At 37.1% G+C, this 27354-nt stretch overlaps 1 protein-coding gene across 11 annotated transcripts in view; it reads left to right on the top strand.

Moving 5' to 3' along the window:
• The window catches only part of tns1a (tensin 1a), a 101917-nt gene that overhangs the window by 66124 nt on the left and 8439 nt on the right, over window positions 1–27354 (top strand). For 8 of the 11 annotated variants that reach the window (XM_058779001.1, XM_058779003.1, XM_058779002.1 and 5 more), the window contains 14 exons: window positions 4697–4762; window positions 5121–5167; window positions 5640–5811; window positions 7483–7533; window positions 7707–7829; window positions 8571–8635; window positions 8738–8821; window positions 12088–12200; window positions 12326–12386; window positions 13242–13317; window positions 13497–13626; window positions 13712–13780; window positions 13909–14025; window positions 24871–26400. In XM_058779001.1, coding sequence (XP_058634984.1) covers window positions 4697–4762; window positions 5121–5167; window positions 5640–5811; window positions 7483–7533; window positions 7707–7829; window positions 8571–8635; window positions 8738–8821; window positions 12088–12200; window positions 12326–12386; window positions 13242–13317; window positions 13497–13626; window positions 13712–13780; window positions 13909–14025; window positions 24871–26400 — 2704 coding nt within the window. Of the gene's footprint in view, window positions 1–2735; window positions 2772–4696; window positions 4777–5120; window positions 5168–5639; window positions 5812–7482; window positions 7534–7706; window positions 7830–8570; window positions 8636–8737; window positions 8822–12087; window positions 12201–12325; window positions 12387–13241; window positions 13318–13496; window positions 13627–13711; window positions 13781–13908; window positions 14026–24870; window positions 26401–27354 lie in introns of those variants that run through there. The other 3 variants (XM_058779007.1, XM_058779000.1, XM_058779008.1) reach the window with 3 other exon arrangements.

Here is a 27354-nt window from a genome sequence, read left to right as displayed (position 1 = left end):
GTTGTTTTCAGACATTATTAATCATAATTTGTGCATCACCATGTCGTGTGACCTATCCCCTGCTGTCCACATTAGATGTTTGCCTGATTCTATCAGTGATCTAACATGCTAGCATGTTCAAAAAAAAATGAATAAATAAAAAATAATAATAATCTTAAGAATTATCTTGAAAGGTAGGGCATGGCACTAGCAACGGCAAGGTCATTGATTCAGCTCCTAGCAAATGCATGCATTTATTATAAATCATGCACCTTGAATGCAATTAAAAGTTGCTTTGGATAAACATCTGCCAAATAAATAAATGTAATGTAAATGAAGAAGACAAATCAATAATAGGCACAGTTTATTTTCATTAGCAGACATGAATAATAATCTATTCACAATAAAAGAGGAGTATGAAAAACATATTCAGCAAAAAAAAAAAATTACTTAAATGTCTTTAAAGGAATGTGTACTATGCAGTCAAATGTTCCATGCAATGAGAGGATGAATGTGAATGTGCAAATGAATGAGGACATCTATACCCCAATTAAATTGCAATTACCCTACTTCTTGAAAACAGTCAAATCTATGAAGTAGCTATGTATTAACATTAGGCTAATTAAAAGCAAATCATTTCAAAACTTGTTTTGTCCTACAATATTATGTCTTTCAGAATTATATATAAAGTATATGTCTAAAAGGTGCATTATGAATTAAGAACAACATTTCTAAATGGTTTGTTGTAGGCTTACGCTAATATTACATGAAATTAAATTGCGTATGCTGTTGTCACAAAATGGTTGCAAATACAAGTTCAGAGATTGGATCTAAATGCAGCAATATAGTTTTATTTACACAAACTGGAAACAGGAACTGAACAGAACAACCAGGTTACAAGTTATTTACATTTGCATGTAGTTAATCAAATACCTAATTTGATTTCTAGATGAGCTACCTTAAAATGGCTTTGATGCCATTATTCATTGGGGGACAGAAACATAGTGAAGGAAAATCAGATATCATGTTTTTGATGTAGTACCTGTTCGCATTTATTTTCTCCTTCAATATATATCTGTTCATTTAACATTGTAGAAAGAATAGAAGAAAATACAGAGAATGTAACCATAACACTGGTTTAGTGTAAATTTTGAGGTCTGAAAACATATCAACATAAAATTTCTCTTCAACTGCAAGATAAAAATAATGTATAGATCTGTATGAAGTCAAACTGTATGAGGCCCCACTACGGTTCATTGTCTCATGCACCACTGGGTATGACAAGTTTATAAATATTGGTCAGCAGGTGTTGTGTACCGATGAAGAGAGAGAAATACTCTTTACCAGACAAATTATTGTACATGGAAAATGGAGCAGCACCAGCAGGAAAATGGACAGTGTTTTATTTGTATGTATTTGTTTTTAAATTAATTGCTAATATATGTTATTTACTTTGTTAATTTATATTTATTGTTTTTTTAAGAAATTGATTAAAATGGAGCAGACTTGTATCTGATAAAAACAGCTTGAAAGAAGAAAGCTTTTTTAAACTTCCAGAAAGGAAAAAAGTATCTGGAAACAGTGCTTTTTGTAGGACACCCTAGAGATCCAGATGCTATTCGATTTTGTTAAAGAGCTAATCTGTCATTTACTCACTGTCGTGTCATTATCAACCTATGTGCCATTATATTTCATGTTCATCAGATTAAAGTGGAATACAAAAGGGGAATTTTTGAAGAATCACAGCTCTTCCATAAAAGTCCATAAAAGTTGTCCATACAATCCATCCACTAAAGCCAAAGCTAATGTAATGTATTATGAGAGGAACAGGTTTAATTTTAAGCTAAAAATCTTCCCTTCTGCTGCAGCTGTCAAATATTATTCTGCATTCAACATACTTGAACTGGATTGAGTTGGTTAAGACACACACAGAAGGGGAACAACTTAAACTCCCAACTTAAACTTGTTTAACAACTTAAACTCCCCTCTTTCTTTGCTTCCTGTCGCTCACTCAGTGGTGTACCAATAAAGGCAAAAAAAAAAAAAAACAATTAATGGATATACATGTGAGTACATCCTAGGGCAGTGTTTTCAAACCAGGAGGATGGGCTGCATGTGGGGCTTCTGATACAATAGTCAAACATGTCTCTGGTAGCAGGCTGCATGGTGAGTATAAGCAGGTGGTTAAAACCCGGCCAGCCTCTGCTTAGAAGTAGTGGGACAGGTAGCTTTTTAACCAGACCAACATCCAGGGCTCAAGAATCGCATCCTGCAATGATGGTGATCACATTTTATGATTGGACCAGGCTGTCTAAGCTTCCCAAACTACCAAAATCGAAACTTGTCATGACCCAATGTCCATTCAGATGATTTTCTCACTCAGATCTACATGTTAGTGTTGTGTGGTCAAGAATATAATCCACCTGCCTTGCTTGGGCCTCATGGGCATTCAAAACTGTGGGAACTGACTCTTTGCCTCTAGCATTTCCACTGCCTCCACTAATTCATTCAGGGATACTGATTCATGGGAATGAGCACATGATTTCAGGTGCATTTCCTAGTCACTACCTGCTGAGAGAGAAGTTGTTACTCATCTTTCTGGTGGTTCACCATGGATTATAACTCCCTCCAGCGATGATGCAGATTGTTCACAGGTGCTTCCAGTAATGCAGCTCCACCCTCAGACAGGTGTTCATGTTCTAGTGCTCAAATGTCTTTTTCTTGGCAGATTTTCTTTGGTAAAGACAACTATTACATGCCATCCACATATGTAATGACTTCCAGCAACAAAGGTACCTATGGTGACATCAGAATTTATTTTGAATGAACTGGCAGCGTTGACATGTGCAGTGACTTCAGAATTATAAAAGTTTATTGCAATTTAAGAGCAAATTTTGGGAGTGACAACCAAGGAGTGAAGACTGTGTCAGTGGAGCTCACATGCCACCCATCTTAAACAGGCAAGACAGGACTGAGAAGTTTCAGAGCAAATTTAATCTTCTATATGATTTTTCTGAAACCACATACATGGATTAATTGGTGTGTGAAAAAAAAAAAAAAAAACTGTTGGCGGTCTTAGTGAGTTTGATTTATGCATTGATAGTTCATACTGATGATTAAATGAGGCAATGAGCAGTTAAGCACTTCTGCAGTTCATATTAAAACAACTTCCACTGCCTAATGTTCATTATTAGAGACAAGCAAGCTAATTACAGTATTTGTCAAACTTGAATGATATGTTAGAAATTTTTGGCACTATTTTAATACAGTGTTTTGTTTTAGTTGAGCTAATTAACTTGCTAGATACTGTAGTTTTTATTAGTATTCTTTTAGACTTTTGTACTTTGAAAAACATTATTAGTCCATTATTTCATATCTTAAATATAATAAAGTTTTAATTAAAACTGTGGTGATCCATATTTTGTTTTTATTATTGTTGATGCAATAAAACACGTCATTATAAACATTTGTATGTGTCGTAGTTCAACAAGTGAGGTTAAACACAAAAAGAAGATGCAATATTTTGAAGAATGAACAAAGAACTGACAGTAGCCATTGACTTCCATAGTTCCCCCACCCCCTCCATACTGTGGAACTCAATGTCAACTGTTTTGTTTATCAACATTTTTTTAAATATATTCTTTGGAATAACTTGAGGATGAGTAAATGAGGACAGAATTTTCATTATTGGGTGTGTTCATGTGTTTACATATTGTTAATCTCATTCATAAAATAAAGAACACACTACAAACATCATGTTTGTTTTCCACACACCAAAAACAGCATCTCAATTAAAAGAAAAAAAACTGTTTCTGTGTTGGTTTGTCTTGGCTTCAAGACTGCCTGTAATGTGAGGAAAAAAGCATTTGAATGTGGGTTGTGAGGGTGCATTTCATTATTTTGATTTAATGGACAAATATGACTCCTCAAGCAAGTTCTGTGAAAAATCGATTGCCAGTAATTACCGCAAGATGCATGCTGATTAGAAAAATATATAACTGGTGTAAATCAAAATTGCCAACACTGACCTCTATATGTCCCATTAAGGAATACATTTAAAAAGTATGTGAATTGTGAACACTTCCGATTTACCTGGATTCCATGAAATGTTTATATAAAATGTGCCAAAATGATAAAATATCATTCAAAGTTAAAAAAATAATAATAAATAAAAAAAAGGAATAACCTCTTTTATTTGTGTTTTGTGCAACACATATTATGTGCAGAGTTGTGAGACTAATAAAATGGAGAAGTGCCACCACTTCACCCTGTTGTCAGACCCTGGTGCTGTTCCCACATAGATGTCAATGTTCAGTATTAGAACCTAACAATGTACTGATTACAATTCTTTGTTATGTGAAGAACATTTTTATGATGGGGGCAAGAAGCTCAAGTAAATCTAAAGGGTTCAAATACTTTTTCCTGCAATGATTTCTTACAACCATTATGAAAAACATTAATATTTATTTAAGATTTTAGGTTGTTGTTTGGATGTAGGCCAGCTACATACAATAACATGTCCAGTCAGTTCATGTTAAATGTTGAATTAGCTCTTGTATCTCTGTGTAATTTTTTTTTTTTTTTTTTTTTACAGTAAAAAGGTTTTATGTTTCACAATTTTTTCAGAGAAGGTAGAGGCAGGAAAGTTGTTAAAAATATAACAGCTGCATTCGGTCTGAATTTTTTTCCCTCTATCTCCTCCTCTTTATATTTGCAGGTAGCCACAGCCTGTGAATCTACAGCTACTACAACGACTACAACTACTACAACTAACTACAATCAGGTAAGATCAATCAGGTAAGAATCAAACAAACTGCCCAGAAGTCTAAAAAAGTGTTGTTGTTGTTGTTGTTTTATTGTGACCTTTGAGTTATGGCAAGGAATTTGAGTTACAGTAAGGAAAATTGATGAAATTTGTCATGTGTTCACCAAATGTCCTATGGTAATATAAATATGTAGCAATAATCATTGCACACCACACCTAAAATGAATAGGTCATATATGCATAAATATTTATATTTATTAGATTTATGTGTGTATGGAAACTTACAGATGTTAAATTAGATGTGTGTGTGTGTGTGTGTGTGTGTGTGTGTGCGCGTGCGTGTGTGTGTGTGCTTTCTGTCATCCTCTATAACCAGGGATCCACAAAGTCTCCCAATATGGACTCCAAACGAAGGCCATCCAGGTATGTATGCTAATATACACTGACATCACATCCTGGATATCTTTAGAGAAATAACTTAAAAACTATATTAAAATTTTTTTTTAAAAACTATAAATAATGTTATCAGTGCATTAAATATTATTTAATGCTGGCTAGTAGATTTTATTTGTGGTTGTATAATCTGGCTAAATGGGATCACTTTATAGCAAATACTGTATTTCATCAGTAAAATGTTTCTTTGTGACTAAACTTGAGATGATCCCACATGTGTTTGCCATGTGTGCTTATGCAGTAATAAGCTATGTCTGATACTGTATCAACTCCTCTATGACCTGCCCAACTTTAGTTACAACCAGAAAAATGATGTGCCATGGTGCAAATTATCAGATTAACTGTAAATTCCTGTGTCTGAAAATCAATAAGATAAAAACAGGCCAAATAAGATTATAAATATCTGATTAATCTATCATTTGTTATTTCTGTTCCATCTAAGGACCCTAAGTCTGATGCAAAAAATGGAGGAAAATAATGAAGTGGACCTGGTCTACATCACAGAGCGCATGATTGCTCTGTCCTTCCCTGGTGGAACAGAGGAGCATAAATACAGTGTGCACCTGAGGGAGGTGACCACCATGCTCCGTTCTAAACACCAGCAGCACTATCTAGTAAGGATCATCCAAAATTCAGAGCAACTGACAGTCACAAAAAATCCTTTAAAAATGTTCTAGTAGATTCTTTATGATGAATAAATTTCTTTGTATGACTATTAACTGGTCATTATGTGATGCAGTGTGACATGTCGTGATGTGACGTGATGTAATGATCACTTTCTGTGAGGATGTTAAGTGATAGGGAATCTCTATCTGTAAGAATTATTCTACTTGGGTAACTTAGACTTAGTTACTTAGTTACTAGTAAACTTGAAAAGAACCTGAACAAGAGACTCACTAGAAGCAAGTTACAATAAATAAACCAGACAAAAGTCAATGTTACATACATACAAGGGAAATATCATTCAATCAGTCAACCAAAAGACACCTGAGCTTTGTAAAAGCATTAACGAATTACTTTCAATATACCATGAGTAATTCCTAAAGATCCTTCGGTTGCGCTTTATTTTACAGTACATGCACTTACAGTGTACCTACCTAAGAAAATACTGGTAATATAAGGTAACTACATGGGGTAGGGGTAGGTTCAGGGTAAGTACCTAGTTATTGTAATTACTATAATAAGAACGTAGTATGTACATGAGTAACAGGACTGTAAAATAAAGTGCTACCGATCCTTCTTCTTTCCGCAGCAATATTATGGACGTGTTAAATGTCATTATTGTAATATACTGTATGTCTGTATTTCTTAACAGTAAAATTTTACAGCAACTTTGTGAAAACAAACCTGGAAAGAGACAAGAGGATTTGGAGACAAAAATGAAAGATTCTTAGTGCATTCCAGGGAATTATTGATGGTTTATATTGTAAATTAATTCGGGAGAGCAGACCACAAATGCACCGTATACGTTGTCTCTTTTCATTTACTTACAGCAGAATACAAAGGAAACATGAAAATAATCAGGAAAATAATGCAGCGGGCTGAAAAGAGCTATTCTATAGATATTGTTGTTACAGTATATCATAGTATACCAAACGTAACATTATTCTCCTATATTCTGAAAACAGAAAATTAATGAAAATTTACAGCCCATTCAATCAAAATGACAGATAAGGATTATTTGTAGCAGTCTTATGATTTGAAATGATTTATTACAGTCTTTTTGAGTGGAACTTCCCAAAACTGTAATTTAACCTCCCATAATTTAAAACGCACCAGGCTTGTTACACTGTAAAAAGTGATAAGTTGACTTAACTTGAAAAAAATTGAGGAAACCTGTTGCCTTAAAATTATTAAATAATAAATAATAATAAAAAAAATAAAATAAAATTAAGTGAACTTGACAATTCACTTAACTTATTTTTTTAAAATTATCATTTACTTAAAAATTTTAAGGCAACGGGTTACCTAATTTTTTTTAAGTTAAGTTAACATCACTTTTTACAGTGTAGGAAAAAGGTGGATACATTTAGTTTAACAGCATTAAACTATACACATCCATTTTAGAAACTTGCATTATTTTCTTGCTCCATCCATTCAGTAAATGCGAGTCTTTGATTGAACGGGGTTGTCTTGCATATTTACTTCTCGGGTAATGTTAATGCTATGACCCTTTTGCTGAAGAAGAGAATCTATACAGGTTTAGAATCAGGATAAGTATAAGCAATGAGGATTTTCTTCACAAAGCACAATTAATGTTTAAAGGTTTTTGTTTTCACTTTCAGCTGCTTAATCTCAGTGAACGGAGGCATGACATCACCAAGCAGAACCCAAGGGTGAGTTAGATCTATTTATCTGTCTCTCTCTCTCTCTCTCTCTCTGTCTGTCTGTCTGTCTGTCTGTCTATCTATCTATCTATCTATCTATCTATCTATCTATCTATCGATATAACAGTTCCTGTCAGCTTGTGGTCTTAAAGTTGATTTATGCATGTGTGCATTCATGACAGGTGCTGGATTTTGGTTGGCCCGATCATCATGCTCCTGCTCTAGACAAAATTTGCAGTATCTGTAAAGCCATGGACACCTGGCTTAATGCAGACCCTCACAATGTGGTGGTACTGCACAACAAGGTAATCATATCACATCTGGCCTTGGGCACCCAATCTCCACCTCCTTCACCTTGCATGACTGACCGGACTGACATGATGTCACTGTAAAAAAATCAGTTGCTGCCTTAAAGTTGAATCAAATTGGCATTTCAATTTAGATTTTATTTAACTGACTTAAAAAAAAAAAAGTTGAATCTATTGTAACTTAAGTGTCTTATCATCTCAGTCATAAGAGAAGTGTTTTCTGGACACCTGCTTTCTAGTTATGTGTAATGACCAGAGATGATATAAATCATTTGTATCTTATCCTGCATGTATGGCTCATGTGATTGGCTCAAAATATCCTGTGGTCCAAAGATCCAAGACAACATACTTCAAAAGTTGTAATTTGTGCCAGATAAGCAACCACCACTGAGATAATTGGAAATACCAGGTTGGAAAATGAATGGTGTCCGAATCAAAGGAATAGTTCACCAAAATTAAAAAAATCTTGCATAATCAAATCTCACCCTCAATCTGTATGCCTTTCTGTCTTCTGGAGAACACAAAAGAAGATATTTTGAGGTCCAAACAAACAAAAGTGGACCCAATTCACAATATTAGGGGGAAAAAAGATGCATGCATTTGAAAACTAGCCAGCATTAAGAAATAGGATGTGGTAAACAAATGACTGAACTGAAATCTCAAAATGACAGTAACTGCTTTGTTTTCATTTTGCATGGTCTTCTTGATAATTTGGTAATTTGGCAACATTTCTTGCAGGGAAATTGGGGGAGAACTGGTGTTGTGGTGGGTGCCTATATGCACTACAGTAACCTATCTACCAGGTAGGATATGTCTATTTGAAACATTTTTTGGTGTATTTAGGATACAGTAGAAAGGATCATGTATTTGTGTAGAGTGTTTATGTTTTGCATTCATATTTTCAGTGCTGACCAGGCATTGGACAGGTTTGCCATGAAGCGTTTTTATGAAGATAAAGCCATGCCCATGGGCCAGCCTTCCCAGAGGAGGTCAGCAATGCACCACACATGCCTATTTTGACTCTGCAAAATATATATTTTTTTCATTTCATTTAGTCATTTTGCAGACGCTTTTATCCAAAGCGACTTACAATTGGGGAATACATAAAGCTATTAATCTTGAAGAGGCAATCAGACAGAGGAAGTGCTCGCAACACCAAGTCCCAGGCATTGTTCAAATAAGTACAAGCTAGCAAGGGAAGGAATAAATAAAGAGAAAGATAAAGTTTTTTTAGGATTTAGGATGAAGTCAAGTAGTGTCGAAAGAGATGAGTTTTCAGATGTTGCTTGAATATTAACAGGTATCCAGCATTCCGGATAGGGGTGGGAAGATCATTCCACCAGCCAGGAATGGTGAACGAGAATGTTCTGGAGAGTGATTTTGAGCCTCTCTGCCTCCATGAGGCGTTGCTCACTAGCAGATCTCAGACTTCTGGAAGGGATGTAGATTCGTAATAGTGAGTGGAAGTAGGCGGGTGATGAGCCTGTGGTTGTTCTATATGCAAGCATCAATGATTTGAACTTGATGCAAGCTGCAACTGGTAGCCAGTGCAAGGAGATAAAGAGAGGTGTAACATGGGCTCTTTTGGGTTCGCTGAAGACCAGTCGTGCTGCTGCATTCTGAATCATTGTGTTTGATGGAAATCCAGCCAGAAGAGCATTGCAGTAGTCCAGCCTAGAAATGACAAGGGCCTGGACAAGAAGTTGTGCAGCATGCTCTGTCAGAAAGGGCCTGATCTTTCTGATGTTGTGTAGAGCAAACCTGCAAGATCGAGCAGTCTTTGCAATGTGGTCTTTGAAGGTCAGCTGGTCATCAAAGATTACACCAAGATTTCTGATCAAAGTTGATGGGGTAATTGTAGAAGTGCCTAGCTGGATGGTGAAATCATGCTGTAGAGTTGGAGTGGCAGGGAGCTGTAGGTGATGTTCTTTCATCCTTCCCGAGATGTCCGCCAGGCAGCCTGAGATCCGTGCAGCTACCGTTGGATCATCTGGTTGAAAAGAGAGATAGAGTTGTGTGTCATCAGCGTAGCAATGGTAGGTGAAGCCATGTGCCTGTATGATGGGACCCAGTGATGTAGTGTATGTGGAGAAGAAGGGATCCAAGAACCGATCCCTGAGGAACCCCAGTGACCAGTTGATGTGCTTCGGATACCTCTCCTCCCCAGGCCACCCTGAAAGGCCTACCAAAATATACATGCAGATTTCAAATACTGATCTTGGAATCAGTGTTGCTTGCAAAACCACACAAAAAAAAATTGTTTTGTTTTGTGAGAAATAGGTAATTTTGCTTTAGATATCTGTTAATCACAACTTTTCTTGCTGCAAAATTTTAACTCAATTCAGTGCGTTTTGCAGTTCAAGGATTGAACCAGCAGGTGCTACTAAAGTACATGTGATAAAACTTAAATTGTAGTAAAACATAAAAATATATCCCTGATAATTAGAGTTAAAACTAGTGATGATAAGTGTCAACCAGTTTGAATAATGATTAATAATACATTCTCTAAAACACTTACATTCTTTAAAATCTAAGTGACATTTGAGGATGTTTTACGCCAATTTGGAGTTTAAGTAAGAGGAGGATATATATATTATACAAACCCGATTCCAAAAAAGTTGGGACACTGTACAAATTGTGAATAAAAACAGAATGCAATGATGTGGAAGTTTCAAATTTCAATATTTTATTTAAAATACAACAGATGACATATCAAATGTTTAAACTGAGAAAATGTATAATCTTAAGGGGAAAATAAGTTGATTTTAAATTTCATGGCATCAACACATCTCAAAAAAGTTGGGACAAGGCCATGTTTACCACTGTGTGGCATCCCCTCTTCTTTTTATAACAGTCTGCAAACGTCTGGGGACTGAGGAGACAAGTTGCTCAAGTTTAGGGATAGGAATGTTGTCCCATTCTTGTCTAATACAGGCATCTTCCTCTTTATGATGTGCCAAATGTTTTCTATGGGTGAAAGATCTGGACTGCAGGCTGGCCATTTCAGTACCCGGATCCTTCTTCTACGCAGCCATGATGTTGTAATTGATGCAGTATGTGGTCTGGCATTGTCATGTTGGAAAATGCAAGGTCTTCCCTGAAAGAGACGACGTCTGGATGGGAGCATATGTTGTTCTAGAACTTGGATATACCTTTCAGCATTGATGGTGCCTTTCCTGATGTGGAAGCTGCCCATGCCACACGCACTCATGCAACCCCATACCATCAGAGATGCAGGCTTCTGAACTGAGCGCTGATAACAACTTGGGTTGTCCTTGTCCTCTTTAGTCCGGATGACATGGCGTCCCAGTTTTCCAAAAAGAACTTCAAATTTTGATTCGTCTGACCACAGAACAGTTTTCCACTTTGCCACAGTCCATTTTAAATGAGCCTTGGCCCAGAGAAAACGCCTGCGCTTCTGGATCATGTTTAGATCATGATCTATGATATTTTTGATATTTTTGACCTATAGAGTTTTAGCCGGCAACGGCGAATGGCACGGTGGATTGTGTTCACCGACAATGTTTTCTGGATGTATTCCTGAGCCCATGTTGTGATTTCCATTACAGTAGCATTCCTGTATGTGATGCAGTGCTGTCTAAGGGCCCGAAGATCACAGGCATCCAGTATGGTTTTCCGGCCTTGACCCTTACGCACAGAGATTGTTCCAGATTCTCTGAATCTTTGGATGATATTATGCACTGTAGATTATGATAACTTCAAACTCTTTGCAATTTTTCTCTAAGAAACTCCTTTCTGATATTGCTCCACTATTTTTCACCGCAGCGAGAGGCTCTTTTTATACCCAGTCATGTTGCCAATTTACCTAATAAGTTGCAAATTGGTCCTCCAGCTGTTCCTTATATGTACATTTAATTTTCCGGCCTCTTATTGCTACCTGTCCCAACTTTTTTGGAATGTGTAGCTCTCATGAAATCCAAAATGAGCCAATATTTGGCATGGCATTTCAAAATGTCTCACTTTCAACATTTGATATGTTATCTATATTCTATTGTGAATAAAATATAGGTTTATGAGATTTGTAAATTATTGCATTCCTTTTTTATTCACAATTTGTACAGTGTCCCAACTTTTTTTTTCGGGTTTGTACATATATTTTCTCTTAATGGCTCCAAAATACAAATAAGCCTTAAAATTATGGTGAAGGGCTAAAAAATATAAAAATATAAAAAATTGTGATTGCATTTTCGTATACTGTGGTTTCCCCCTTTCATAATGCTGTGTATATGTATAGGTATGTGCATTACTTCGCTGGTCTCCTTTCTGGCCACATAAAAATCAACAACAAGCCCCTGTTCCTTCACCATGTCATCATGCATGGCATCCCTAATTTTGAGTCTAAAGGAGGTGGGTGCACACACTGCTACACATTCAATTCATCTGTACAATTTTATGTTTATGTATATTATTCTATACTGAGTACAAGCAACTGTAAAATCAGTGCTGTGCTGTACTATATCTAACCCCGTTAGGTTGCCGACCCTTCCTCAAAATCTATCAAGCAATGCAGCCTGTGTACACATCTGGAATTTAGTAAGTAAACTGCTTCTTAGTGTGCATGCTGAATAATTTTAATGCATAAAGTGTAATTGTGATCTCATTATCGTAATCATAGACATTGTATGTAAAGTCTGGTTGTAGGAAGTCTGTGCTTAGTAACTGTAACATGCATTTTCATTCTGTTCTGTGTGATCTGTAGTGCTGCATGCAACTTGCTTTGAAGGATGTCTACCCAACATTAAAATTTTATTTTGAAGTAAAAAACATAAAAATAAAAACCTATAAAACAGCATAATGTGACCTACTGTAAAATTATTTTCACTGTACATTTATCTGCCTGATACGTTAGGTTTAGGGTAAGTATGTGGTTAAGGTCTCAAAAATAAAAATGTATAAATGTTACATATAAATAATTATGAATTCTTATGATAAGCTGAAACTCTGCATGCTGTTTACTGTATTAGTATCTGTCTGAGAGAGTCTGGTATAACATCTGTTGCCCTCTTGTTAAGGGATTAACCCATCTTAATCTGCACCTGTGTGTGTGTGTGTGTGTGTGTGTGTGTGTGTGTGTGTCTGTCTGTCTGTCTACCCTGGCCAAAAAGGATTCTCAAATAATTTTCTCATATCACCCTTGCGTCAAACACTTCTCTCTCCATCTATTTTTCTGCCTTTGCTTTTATGCCATTAATATCCTGTGTAACACCAGACATTCTACTGCTGCAAGTTAAATGGTTAAATTTTCATGTTCTTGTTCAGTAGATGATAATATTTTAATAAGCTAGTCATCCATTTAGGCATAGTCTGTACAATTCCGCATTGAGACAGCTTGAAGTATGCCTGTAATAACCCCATCCATCATTTTCCACTCCCCACTGTGTTTTACAGTAACGTTCAAGGCGACAGCCATACGAGCATCTGTATCACCATTGAGCCTGGCCTGCTATTAAAAGGAGATATACTGGTAGGAAGTACAATATTGACACAGTACAATGGTAACAATATTGACAGGACAATGGTAAAAATATTGACACTGAAATGATTATAGATGAGCAAGAATTCATTAAATGTATTTTCCATATTGTCTTCTTACCCCATATATATTTTGTGTTCCGCCTTTTTTCCATATCCTCCATCCTGAAGTTGAAATGTTATCACAAGCGTTATCAAAACCCCAGCAGGGATGTGATCTTCAGAGTGCAGTTCCACACATGTGCATTACACAATTTAGCTCTGGTCTTCACCAAAAATGACCTTGATGAGACATTTAAAGGTTAGTGTGTTGTCTTTTGCTGATTTATGTTATTTTTAATTATGGATAAGACAGCATGCAGACTAATCACAAACATGTGATTTAGCAGATGAGAGATTTCCTGAATATGGAAAGGTGGAGTTTGTCTTTTCTTTTGGTCCAGAGAAAATCAAAGGTAAGCTTATATTACCAAAACTGTAAATTGTACATATCTTTTCATCATCTAGAAGAGATATGATCTTGATAGAAGAGATATGCATGCTTCAAGTCCTCAACTCTGAAGTTAATTTTTGTCCCTCTAAGGGTTGGATCATCTACAGAACGGACCTAGTGTCTCTGTTGACTACAACACCCAGGATCCCCTGATCCGCTGGGACTCTTATGAAAACTTCAACAGGAGATGTGAAGGCATTAAAGATGGTAAGAAGCATTATTATTGGTGTTTTCTTGCTAACATCGGTGTCAGCTGAATCTTAATGATTCAGAGATTTTTCTTTTTGTTGCTGTTGTTACGACTGACTTTGGGGCAGGAAGAAACCCTGTATGTACACCATTTCTCATTTCTTTTGATGTGCTGGTGTGGTCATGAAATGTTTGCGTTTTTAGTGAAGGCACCTTTCTTTTGCAGTTGTTCTGCTAGTTTGCTGAATGGCATAAACAGCCAAGTAAACAAGGAGGGCCAAATGGGATGTATGGATTCTCCTCTGACTGCTGATAATACTGTAGATCAGGAGATCCTCAAGGCTCTAGGGATGCTACTTTAAACATTGTCTGCTTCATGGATTATGATTGTTCTTTAGGGTATTCAGCATATTAAATAAAGTAATTTGATTCTATGATGGAATTACTCACGCTGCATGAAAAGAGCTGGATACGAACCAGTAAACCCCTGTACACACCACAGATTTTCGGACAAATCTGGGAGTATTACTGACCAGACACAGAAATACCATGGGTCCGTATACTGCCAGATATGTACCAAGTCGGATGTATGTTACTGACGTATTCTTCCATGCAACGGCCATTTGTTGCCATGGCAAGTAATCCCCTAAATGAAGGGGGCCTTCACACCTTCGTGGCACTGTGTGCCCTCCCCTTTTGGTCATTCATGTTAAACTGGATTGGTTGAATTGAAACTAATCCCACCTGTCAAGGTTCTGCAAGAAATGGGACCCAGATGCAAATGAGAAGATAAGGATCATTTATTGACAAGACGTAGACTTGAAACAACAGGGAGAGTGAGGAGTGAATCAGTCCAAACAGAGGGGCAGGGAAGACAACAATACAGGCAGGAGGGATGACCACTGAGCCAGTCCAAGAAAGCAACAGACTCAAGTACAGAGGCGGCAGCTCTAGAGGAAGAGCTAGGCAGGAAGACAGGGACCCTGTAGCTTGAAGTGGATCTCAGAAGTCGCACCAACCTAACCGCCAGGTAGTAGTGGTAGATGGCCAGGAAATCTGGGAAAAGGGCAGGACAGGACAAAACAAGACGAGACTCAAGACAACACAAAGACACTACAAGACAGACAAAAGTAAACAAAAGAACAAAAGCAATAAGTGACCTAAACTGGCCAAAGAAAATAAGTAAAAACAAAAACTAAGAACCAAGAGGAACTGGAATAGACAATAAGGGAAAATAAACTCTAAATTGACAGAGAAACAAAACTTGATTAGAATGCACAAAAGCAAAAAACAAGAACTAGGCAGAACTAGAGAAAAAAAGGAAACAAGAATAAAAGATAACTAGACAAGATATATAAATAACTTGAGCAAGATGAAAGGCTAAATCTCCAAAGTAAGAACAGGTAAACACCAAAACGAACCCACAAAGACACAATATAAAGAAGCAGAACACATGAGGATAAGGTGAACACAATCAAGCAAACGAGGACTAGACAAGGACTAAACAAGGAGGCATGACCAGGGAAACAAGGAGGTGGGACAAGAGGAGCACATGGCAGACACAAACAGAGACAGAACCATGTGCTTAGACACAAAACAAACAAAGACACATTGAACAAAGACAAGACAGTCAGGGCAGGATCTTGACACAACCCCTAAACCAGACAGCTATTGGGCCACTGAGCACACAGACTTTGCTCAAAAGTCATTTCATTGGTAAACTTGTGATTTATCCCACCCAAAACTTCTGCAGAAAAGTGACTTTATTGGTTACATTTAGAATATATCCCTCCCAAAAATCTTACATGTGAATGACGTGTTTGGTTACAGACCATGTGGGCAGACTGATTGTTTGTCTTTATTAGGGGAATATAGTCAGAAAAACAGTCAGAAAACAATTTCAGCAGAAAACAACATTTAAAAATACAACATCTACTTTGAACGAAAGATCCGAATTTTTTTATTTATTTTTTTCAGCTTCAAGGTGAGAAAATGGTATATAAGGTCATTATGACACTTTTCCTTTGGCTTAATTTTTTTTTTAACCCATGTGGTCTGCCATAAAGAGCCCTTCCCATGCCTCCTGCCAATCAGAGTTTTAAATAGCGTCTGGAGAAATAGAAGGCGTCAGTGGCCCTGCTGGCAGCCCCAGGGAGGGGTGGAAAACTGACACTCCTCTCTTCAGTGTCCTCTTCTTGGAGGAAGGGCTGGTGGGTAAGGCCAGGAGATGTGGGTACCCCAAAACACACACACACACACTTGTATGCACAATAGATACAGTGGCAATATGAAAGATCGGTGCTGTCTTGACATTGGCAGGACATTGAAAAATGGCACAGAGCCCTAAGGAGAGTCATAGTTTCAAAGTCCAATGAAAATTAATCAGTAATGGAGCTCGTAATAAATAATTGCAGTGCACTGTGTAGATAATATTCAGATCTTTTGTAATTTGCTTGGGTCTGCAAAAGATGAAAATGTGCAATAACCATGCAGCCATTGTGTCAGCAGTTTCGCTCAGGGATCTAGATACACTTTAGGGCCAAAAGTATGTGAACACTCCTTTAATTAACTGTTTTGGTTACTGCAGTATTTTTTTCTTTGGACAAGTCTTAATGCATACAGATTCTGTTGTGTATTTTCAAGGTCCATTTTCTATTCACCATGACAATACCTCTGTGCACAAAGCAAGGTAGTTGGGAATTCTGTGCCAAGTAATTTATTTTAATAAATTATAAAAAATAAATAAATTATACTTTTTTTTTTGATTAATGAATATTACTCTTACAACACATCATCCCATCAAATACATTATTATGAAACAGAATAAAGCTCAGCTGAGAATGGGCAGTTAAGGGTGGTTCAGTTTGTTAGCACACACCATTGGAACTTTGTGTGTATTCACAAGATCCTTAAGGAATGTAACATCAGGAAAATTCAAGTCAACATACTAAAGGAAACAGAACCAGTCATAAGTCCAAATAAACCTCTTTTTGAAAGACCAGTACCAATCTTAAGTGAAGCAGCATCCAGAATTCAAGATGAAAAAAACAGACTTCTAGAAACACAAACCATTTCTTCTCACCAACTTTAATATATACCATAAAAACATAAATCAGGTACAATATTACAAACATTCAAAAAAAAAAAAAGGAGGGGCATGATCATCTAATCCTGCCAATTAGAGCACAAGATACTTATACCGGTATAAGGCTCCTTCCCTCACTCCAGTGACCATTTTTCCAGCATACCCTCCACCACCTGATCTCAGCCTTTATGTCCGTTTGTCCAGGGGTTCTTAGAACTTAGGTCAAGTTTGGCAAGCCAAATATGTTTAACTTTATCTCTAAAAGGTTATAAATGGCCATGTCATGTAACATGCCATTTGGATCTTTTGCAAAATCAAGTTAAAACGCAAAACAAATTGGAATGTTATCAGACGATTGATGAGGTATGAACAGAAAAATTTGAGACACAAAGCAGAGACGGATCTTTTCAAATGCAGACTCGGTGATCATAGTCCAGCCATAGAAAAGAGCAGACACAGACAAACATGGCTTTTAAAGGAAAGAAAGAGTCTGTGAGACTGCTGAGGTTAAGGGACACTTTCTACTTCATGGTTCAAATCTCAAACGTCTTTCTACACATCCCTTACCAAAAAGCAGTATATTTCAAGTTTATTTTATTAAGTATACTTAAGTAAAGTTCAAGTATATTTTTAAGTATACTTTATGTAGTAAGTATACAAATATCAGTGTGCTAGTAGTATACGTGTAAGTGTACTATTTCAATACTCCTTGGGACTAAATTGGCCCACTTTCTAGTATATAAATGTATAATTTTAAGTATACTTTAAGTATAACAGTAGTACACTTTGAGTACACAACTAGTTCACATAAAAGTTTTTAGCTTGTATTGCAACTTTACTAAAAGTGAACTTATAGGTATACTGATAGTTTACTAATTAAATACTTGTAGTAGCATTTTTAGTACACTTTGTACTAGTTTAGTAGTTTTATGCTGCAAGTAAACTCGTAAGTTTTCTTTAAGTGAACTTTACATCATACTTTAAGTATACTACTATGTCCCTATTTAGGTATTAATTTGTATATATTTTGTTGAATGAATATCCGAACATACAAAACATAAAAAAAAAGAACAGGGTTTTGATGCTGTTTTAACACGTGGAAGCATCTGTTGTTTTGATTTCTTCTTCACTTGTGTTTTTTTTTTTTTTATTCTGTACAGAATACTAGGGCCCCCTACCATATAACAATGAAAACACTGATTCTCGGAGCACAAGTATAGCTCAAATATATTTAGACTTTTTCTAAGTATAAGTCAAGTATACTTAAATGTCATTTTAAGTATATTTCTGAGAAGTACATAAAGCCCATTTCTGAGAAGTACATAAAAAGTAGACTAAAAGTATACTTTCCTATTTTTAGTTTAAAAGAAGTACACTAATATAGCGCACTTGAATAAACTTCTTTTTCGTAAGGGATTACCATTTGTGTGTTTCCAGTTAAAGTATGTGTGTGGTGTCTGTGTGTATGTATTTCTATGACAGAGACAGAGGGGTGCTCTGGGACAGTATAGCCACCAGGGCTTGTTTACAGCTCAGGCTCCCATATTTGGCGGCTGCACAGCTTCATGGCATTTTTGGAATGACTGAGAGGGAAGTGTGTGGAACAGAGAGAGAGAGGTGACTATGACACTTGGTCAGAGTGACTCACAAAAGAGAGCAACTCTGATTAATGAACTAGACACAATGATCTCACGTCAAAGACACAGAGACTGGCAAAGTCTCTGGTGAGCAGTGCTTTATACACTTGTTGGAATCAGAAATGAATTTGAATTTGATTTTCCATTGGGCTTGAAAGTAGGTAAGTGTTACAATGGAAGTCGCCTCATTCAAAGTATTCTACTCATTCTTAATGCATGTACTGTATCTGTGTGTGTTCATTCACAAAGTGTGATTTTTATGTTCTGTTGCTGTGTATCTTTTTGGTGGATTTTTAGAGATAGTTTTGTCAGGTTTTCGAAAAAGGGTCAGTATTTGTAGATCTAGAAGTGAGTTCTGAACTAAACAGTACTGCAAATTACCATGAATAATTTCTGAATCTCATATGAAAATGTTTTACAACAATCTCTTTGTTGGATCTGTTCTTGAATCTGAGACTAAATTCTCTATAATCTAAAAATAGCTTCTACATGTGTTCCGTTTGTGATCAGTTCCTCTAGATTAAATATACAGTGATATTCCTACTAGCTTTTATTAAAACATAAAGACAATGACTTACAATACTGTACTTTTTTACTGTTCAGCACAGTACTTTTTTAGTGGAAGATATTTTATATGTTTTTTGTGATCCTAAAAGTACTTTATCCAGTGTGGTTACAGATATAAGCATTTGTATAATGGGTCTTGTCATAGGTACAGAAGTATTGTGACAAAACATTTTGTGATACTTTTTTCTGTCCCATTTCTGAGATAATCAGTGCTTTTTTTAGGGACATGTTTTTTTTATATATATATGCCTCTTCTATTACTTTTAAAGCTAAGCAAGTATGTTTTTACAGGGCATTATCACTGCCATGTTAACTTTCAAAACTCTGAGATCACATTTAATAGACAACACAGTTTTAGAATTGTGAAGCATTTAAAGCAAAGAAATGTTGTGATGTAAATAAATATCAACAAAGAAAAATAACAATAATAAATATTTAAGAATGTATTATACTTTAGATCATTATTTCTCTGTCACTTACAGTTTTTTCAACTGCTTACACACAAAACTTTTTCCCAAAACTTTACATAAAAAATCAAGAATTGCACACACAGAATGAAAAATGCCTCACATCTCTTGCAAAATGCTCTTGAGATGCCTCTCATCTCAAAAGCAAACATTTGCAAACACTTTTGCCATAATAGTAATTCCTGTTAGATTTTTGTGTGTTACATAGAGAATTGTGTGTTGTGTTTTGCAAAAAGTGTTTTATGAAATTGAAAACTGAGTCAAAGGCCGAGAATTAGTGTATAGTTTTGCAGATTTGGTGTGTGGTTCTGGTGTTTGAGTGTCAAGTTTCACAAATTGTGTGTAACCACAAGTTTTTGTGTGTAAGCAGCTGAAAAAGACTGTAACAAATGTAAGTAAATGTCCTTTGCAAAAGACATCTTTGCTTCCACTGAAGGACACAAGATATTTATTTTGGGCGGGGGGGATTCTTTAATCATGCTAATGGACCATCAGGTTTGGCAATAACTTATCCATGCAATGTTGAATACGTGCTGTAAATGCTAATAATTCTGGGATGTTTTTCCAAGTACTTTTTTGGACCCCAACTAGACACTGTTTTGGGGCTGGAGCTTTAGCTCTGTATCTCAGCCTTCTTAAAAATCTGAGATTAAGTTAGCTGTCAGCACCCGTAAAATCTGTAATTATCATAAGCAAAGCCAGGGGTGGGCCAGAGGGGTGCTGGACCCAGCAGAAAATATGACTGGCCCCTTTAGTGCCCCCAATCCTGTAAAATGGTTGGTAATAGGAAGCTAAATCAGAGATTATCTGGCTAAATGCTACAAAATTGGAACAAAATAAACACAGATTCACTGCCAATGACAATGTTGTCTCTCTTGACATTTGACCTGAATTTATTTCATCTTAAATCCTTTGATTACCAGATTTTATTTAAATTAAACATGTTTGCAACAAGTAAATAATTGCAAAGAATATGAGTAGTGTCCTGTGCCTGTGTTTGTGTGTGTGTGTGTGTGTACTGGTATATATGGTTTATGAGGACACAAATGTGTATAATGACATGGGTACTACAACGTAAACATGGTTTATGAGGACACTTCCTGTGTCCTGGTAAAACAAAAGGCTTAAAAAAACATACAAAACAGTGTTTTATGAAATTCAAAAATTGCCAGTAATTTCCTGTAAGGGGTAGGTTTAGGTGTAGGGTTGGCGTAGGGCAATAGAAAATACAGTCTGTACAGTATAAAAACCATTATGCTTATGGAGAGTCCCCGTAAACCACATATGCAAGTGTGTGTGTGTGTGATGATAGGATGTTATGCTGAATGTGAATGAGCTGTGCAGTCTTACTGAGCAGCAGCTGGATCGCTATGTGACTTCATGTTGAATATAAACAGCCCACCCCCACCTCAGCTGTTTTAACTCTTACAGTAACTTGTCTCTTAGGCTTTCTCATGTAGTTGCCATTTCTGTCAGCTTACCATAGGCCTATTTCATTTCGGTAAATTGTCACAATATACTCACCCCCCATGTATGTCTGCCTATCTGTCTGTCTGTCTGTCTGTCAGTTAGCCATTCTATATTACTGCCTAGCTGTCTACATGTCTTCTTCCCACCTCATAATCTTTTTTCAACCTCTCCCTGCTGTCATATGTCTGTCTCCTCTCATTTTGTGACCTTACATTTTTTTTTTTTACTCGTTGTCCTTCTATTATTTATTAGTATGTCCTTATATTTCACTCTCTATTTATAAATTTGGCGAGCATAACATGATTATGGTATGTTGAACTGCAATGGCCCTCTGCCTCTTCTTTCTCTTGACCAACACTTTGGCATTATTTACCCATGATATCATTCCCTTGGTCCTAACCTTAATACCATGGCTGTTGCTAGACAGACTTAGTAAAATTTGGCCATCATCATGGCAGGCAGGTTTGTGCATATTTTCTAAACCCCAACCAACAATCATTCATTAGTTACACAATACTACTTAGGTTTAAATTACATATCTGAACGTGTCCTTTTCCATTTTATAGCACACGCTTCTTTACCAAGGCAGTGTGCCAATTACCAGGGCTGGGAGATGAGAATACACAACACATTGATGATTGGGCAATTGTGGAATCTTAGAAATGTTATAGTTGCTGTCTCATTTGATTTGGCTCAAACCTGCAACCTTGGCTCAATTAGCCCATTAGACCTTCACAATCAATGATTTCTAATTAATATAGACCCTTTTTGCGCCGACATCACGATTACTTCACAGCGCTAGTTGGAGGCAAAACAAAGGGAAAACTGGAGGCAGCCTATTCAAACCAGCGCAGATTCGGCTACACAAGGAGCTTAAAATATCATCTTGTTGTGATGTTGGATGCAAGAATCGATGTAGTACAGGCTCCAATTTGAAATTCTAACGCATACCTGCTGCCACTCGCAGACAAAAAAACGACAACAGCTGTGGTTAAACGCGCTAAAACGAGCGGATTGGACAGAAGCGATCGTCAAAAATCCTCGCGTTTGCAGCGCACACTTCTTATCAGAAAAGGTTAAATAAAGTATTGTCTTTTGTTGTTATGGATTATGGTTTGTGTTACGTGTCTAAAGATTTCTTATGCATCTCAAAACTATGAAATAATGTCTGTGTGCATGTGTGTAAAACAACAAACTGACGATGTATATGCTTAATCATCTGTAATTGTTGTGATTGATAGTGGCTGGACTTTCTAAGAACTTAGTAAGAAAGAATAATCAAATACAGAAAGTTCAAAATTAATTTCTGGAATTTTTATTTCTAGAAACTATTCACATCTTCCTTTAAATGTACTGTATGTAAAGTACTGTAAACTTAACTTACATAATTTACAGGATGTATATACTTTAAAATAACTATTTGGCCATGATACATACATCTTCAAATAATATATCATCACATTGAATGTTTAACTTTTTGTATTTTGGCCCAGTTCACTCTCACGTAACGTTAGCTGTAAAAATAGCCTGCTGAAGTTGAAATATACATCTTCATGACTAGATAGACACAGGTGAGTTTCTCTTTACTACTCGTCAGGTTTCTCTAACGAGTCACTCAATCGGAGGTAACATCCTGTCAGATCGTCCATCAATGAGCATAGGGTCGGCCAATCTGACTTTGTCCGTTAAAGTTAACTTATTTAAATAACAATAATGGTCCTGCACAGTGAGTGGCCTTACATATGCAGGTAAAATCAGATTTTCTCCAGCCATTGTTAAAAAAACAAGGTAAACAAACTTCATAGCTAGCGTTAGTGAAGCGGTCAGTGGAATCTTTCTGCCTCCAGCTAAGCCCTGCCCACAGAAAAACGTCACATTGTTTACTAACAGAAAAAGGGTCTATAAGCAAAATATTAAAGTAAAATAATAAATACATTACATTGGAATTAAATATACAAATAATTATTGTAATGTGTAGTTGACGAAAGAAGAAGTAGTGGGTCTAATTGCAGCCAATTTTATTAATGAAAAGGAAAACTCTGGAGCATACTAAAACAAGACTAGGAGAAACAGAAAGAATTCATGAACAGAAATATTATTGACTACAGCATCACAGTATATAGTATTTCACAGGAAAACATATGAACAGTTAAAACCGATGGCAACTGAAACAGAGTGTAGAATAAAATGATTAACCAATGGAAATAATAAATAACAGGAACAGTGAAAAGAGATACAAAGGAACATATCACAAATTAAGAATGCTTAAAAACGTCAGCATAAGAGTCTCTGAAACACAACACAATAAAAGACACATGACAGTTACTACTACTGCTGTTGCAGTTACTACTTAAAAATGAAAAAGAAGAAAAAAAACAGAAAAGCAATGACAATTATATTACATGATCTGACTGACCTGTGTTTACTGTGCAGAGTATGGTTGAAGGTGTACTGTAGTGCAAAGTTTTCATTTATGATTTGGACCTACCTATGAGGTTTAATAGATTACCTAGAAAACAGCTGTTGACTGGGTGTGTGAGATAAAGATGAGAATCATCGGCATAACTGATGAGATTTTGTACAAAGCATGTAAAGAGAGAACAACAGAGGTCCTAAGATGGATCCCTAGGGAACACCACATATGATGGTCACATTATATGATGAGAAAAAGCAGGACTGTAAAATAAAGTGCTACCCCATATAACTTATATAACACATGCTTTATAATTAGATCATATTTAGCATAATGTACATTTCTATCATGACAACTCTTTGAATAATTTAGCATGTTATTGGATAGTATTAATAGAGACAGTACTAATATATTTGGTTTTGGCAGAATATATCTATTATGCATGCTGCTGCTATTGATTTTAACTGTTGATTATTGCAGTTTCAGCAAAATATGCAGACTTGCTACTACCAGTACATGCACAGACACACTGCTGGGTGCATGTAAGACATACTGCTGCTGCACAAATAGCATACATGAAATTATCCATAATGTATAGTGGTGGAGCTGGGGGGGTTGAGGATTTTGCACTGCAAGACTTAGCCAAACTATTACAATGTTAAGCAGCATTGCTGCAGATTGAACAGAGACCAATCTGCTTGTGCCATACAGTGAATAATGTGATAACAGCAGATTGTGTTAAGTGCCTATTAGCCTGCACAATCTAGAGTTTCATAACAGAGCTAGACATTCATTGTAATGACATGAGGATGAGCTCCCCATGAGTCTTGTCTCTCTCAAAGATTTTTCTCTCTACAAACATCTTTTGAAGATTTATTCATAAAACACACATCTCTGTTGCATTTAAACACTATGGATTAAGAAAAGTTATATACAAATTAAAATGGCTTAAAGAGGCCATTAATTAACCACATTAATTTAAAACAGAAAGAAGGAAAGAGAAAAAGAAAAAGAAAGAGAAAAAGAAAGAAAGAAATCTAACATGTGTAGTGCATACCGTTTTAAGAATACTGTAGAATAAAGAATGTATAGGTTCAACGGCATTTCATAAGGGTGAGCAAATGATAGAATCTGACTAGAATAGAGAAAACTGTTTATAATGAAGAAAACTGACAAAGTGGTTCTATACTGTTAATGAGACCATTTTTATAACTTCTTTTTCAGATGTTGCTCATTCCCAAGGTCCAGTAGATGGCAGCCTTTACATCCAGGTTCAGAAGAAAGACTCTCTTGAGGGAATTGTGTCAGCCAATGGTGCTTATTCAACTGACTGTGCTCCTCCTGTAGTTGAACACGCACTTCCTCTTCCGGTTGCCAACCATCCACTACCAGCTGCAGACCACGCCCTTTCTGTCAGCAGTGACTCCGGAAACTCTACTGCTTCTGTTAAGACAGACCGCACAGATGATGCTCAACAGTCTTTGTCATCCTCAGGGCCTGTGAGCCAAGCTCCCCCTGAGACTGCAGTTAGCCCTTGTGAGAACCGAGAGTTGGAACAGCTTCTGAGTGGGTCAGAGGGACCACCACTTCTCCCTCATCAGAATTTCCTCTCTTTTGCCAACACAAGCCCAGGGGTTGGAGTGCGGCACCTTGTGCCTGCACAGGTCCACGTTAACGGACAAGCTAGTGCTGAGCGTGAAACTGACATCATTGACGACGAGCTGCCAGAAAGCCAGGTAGGAGATAACAGTGCAGGCAGTCTTGGCACACTCTCCTCCTTTGAGGGTCAAGATACACCAGCTGACAGCAAACCAGTCACTGAGTCCACTGTAGTGGAAGTAGACGGACAACGTGGGAATTTCCTAGAGCGGAGGCCTAAAAAGGAGATGCCTGTGCACCAGCTTCGAGGGTCATCATCAGCACATGGACTGATAGAGTACAGTGGGCAGAACGAAGGAATGTATCGCTCACAGTCATATGGTGGTCTGATGCTGGATGGAGGACCTCGGTACTTGCCACAAGCTCCTGAACGTAACACCAGCAGCCGAGAGGCAGTGCAGCGAGGGCTCAGTGCTTGGCATCAGTATGGTCTTGTGGATGACCCCTTCTTTGGCTCGAATGGTGCCCTGCCACGCTTCCCTACTCGTGGAGGTGGTTCACAGCAGGATGTTGAACAGTCTATAGATGCCCTAAACATGCTCATGCTTGACTTGGAGCCTTCACATACACCATTTCCCAAATCTCAGAGTGCTCCCCCAGGAGAGAACATCTCAGCTTTCCATCCACCATTTGCCCAGACACTAGCCAGACCTTCTTACCAGGCTGACCAGGCCATCTATAGTGTCACTGGTGGCCCACCTCTCTCTTCCTCTGCCAGTTTTGGCCAGTCCTCACAAAGATCATCACCTGCTTACCCCATGACTCCACTATCTGAGCACTATCAGAGGGGTTACCAGTCCCCTCAGGCCCTTTCACCTATGTATCAGCAAGATCCCTACAGTATCCGTGGAGGTTCAGTTACAACACCATCCCCAACTTTACCCCTCCCATCTCCAATCAAGCCCCAGTATGTGTACCCAGGAAGCAACGAGGTGTCTTACTCTTCAGACCTTCAGGGCACTATCCCAGGTCCTCAGAAAAGCTACAGCACATCGTCATCCCCACTGCCCCCTGTTACCATTGCAAAAGAACCTGAGTCAAAGTCTGAGGACGAGATGCTAAACCTTGAGGGACTTGTGGCCCAACGTGTAGCAGGTGAGGAAGAAGGAAAGTGTACAAGCCTTTTGCTGCATACATAAGATGACTGAAACTTGAAAAAGGTGTCCACTAAAGTCTATAAATAATCTGTATTTTATGTGATGCATTTTTTGGTTTTGCCTCTGTATTTTGGAGTAAACTATAAAAAATTAACAAAGTTCGCTGAAGCTGGCATGCATTTATTATGGTTCATTATTAAAGTTTGTAAGTGGCAGCTTGATGGATAATTAGGATATGACTCTATCCAGACTCATTTTGACATCATTAGTGCATGCAGTTTAGTTTAGCGTGCTCCTGGCTTCATTTTATAGTCTCATACAGAGTGTGGCAGCATCTAATGTTAAGCCATATTTGACAGAGAAAGACAATACACCAAGCCCTGGTAACTTAATGGAGCCATAGTAATGTCAACAAGTTCACTCATCTCTTGATTTAGTCCTGTAGGAGATAGACCAAACATAAACATTGGAAAAAATTCCCTGCAAGTATGTCCCACTGCATAGATAAACAATGAAGACATGTTCTAATACTGAACTATAAAGTTGACCTACACACTAAAGAATGATGAAAGAAGATTACAGAGGTGTCATCATTTCTCATGTAGATATTCTTGGCAGACTCTCACACAGTTTATGTCAACACTGTCCTCTGTGTAGGAGTGAATAGCTGCATAGATGAAAGTCGCCAGTGGCCAGAATAGACCTTTCAACTCTGTGCTTCAGCTACCATGCAGTTGACATTGCAGCTGACTATTGACATTGCAGGAAAATACATAGGAGCACCACCCTTTGGCAGTGAATGGAATTGCTGGAACAGGATTTCTGTCAAACATATTCTACTAAGACTGTTGTGTCTCTAGTGCTTCTTAGTACCACTAGTAGACCATTGTATCATTTTTGTTACTTGATTATTTACTTACGTATGAAAAGCCACATACAATTACACAAACAT

This window comes from Onychostoma macrolepis, chromosome 06, assembly GCF_012432095.1.
Source record: "Onychostoma macrolepis isolate SWU-2019 chromosome 06, ASM1243209v1, whole genome shotgun sequence".
Taxonomy (NCBI): domain Eukaryota; kingdom Metazoa; phylum Chordata; class Actinopteri; order Cypriniformes; family Cyprinidae; genus Onychostoma; species Onychostoma macrolepis.
Note: the sequence above shows the minus strand (reverse complement) of the source record. Positions and strands in the feature narration are given on the sequence as shown.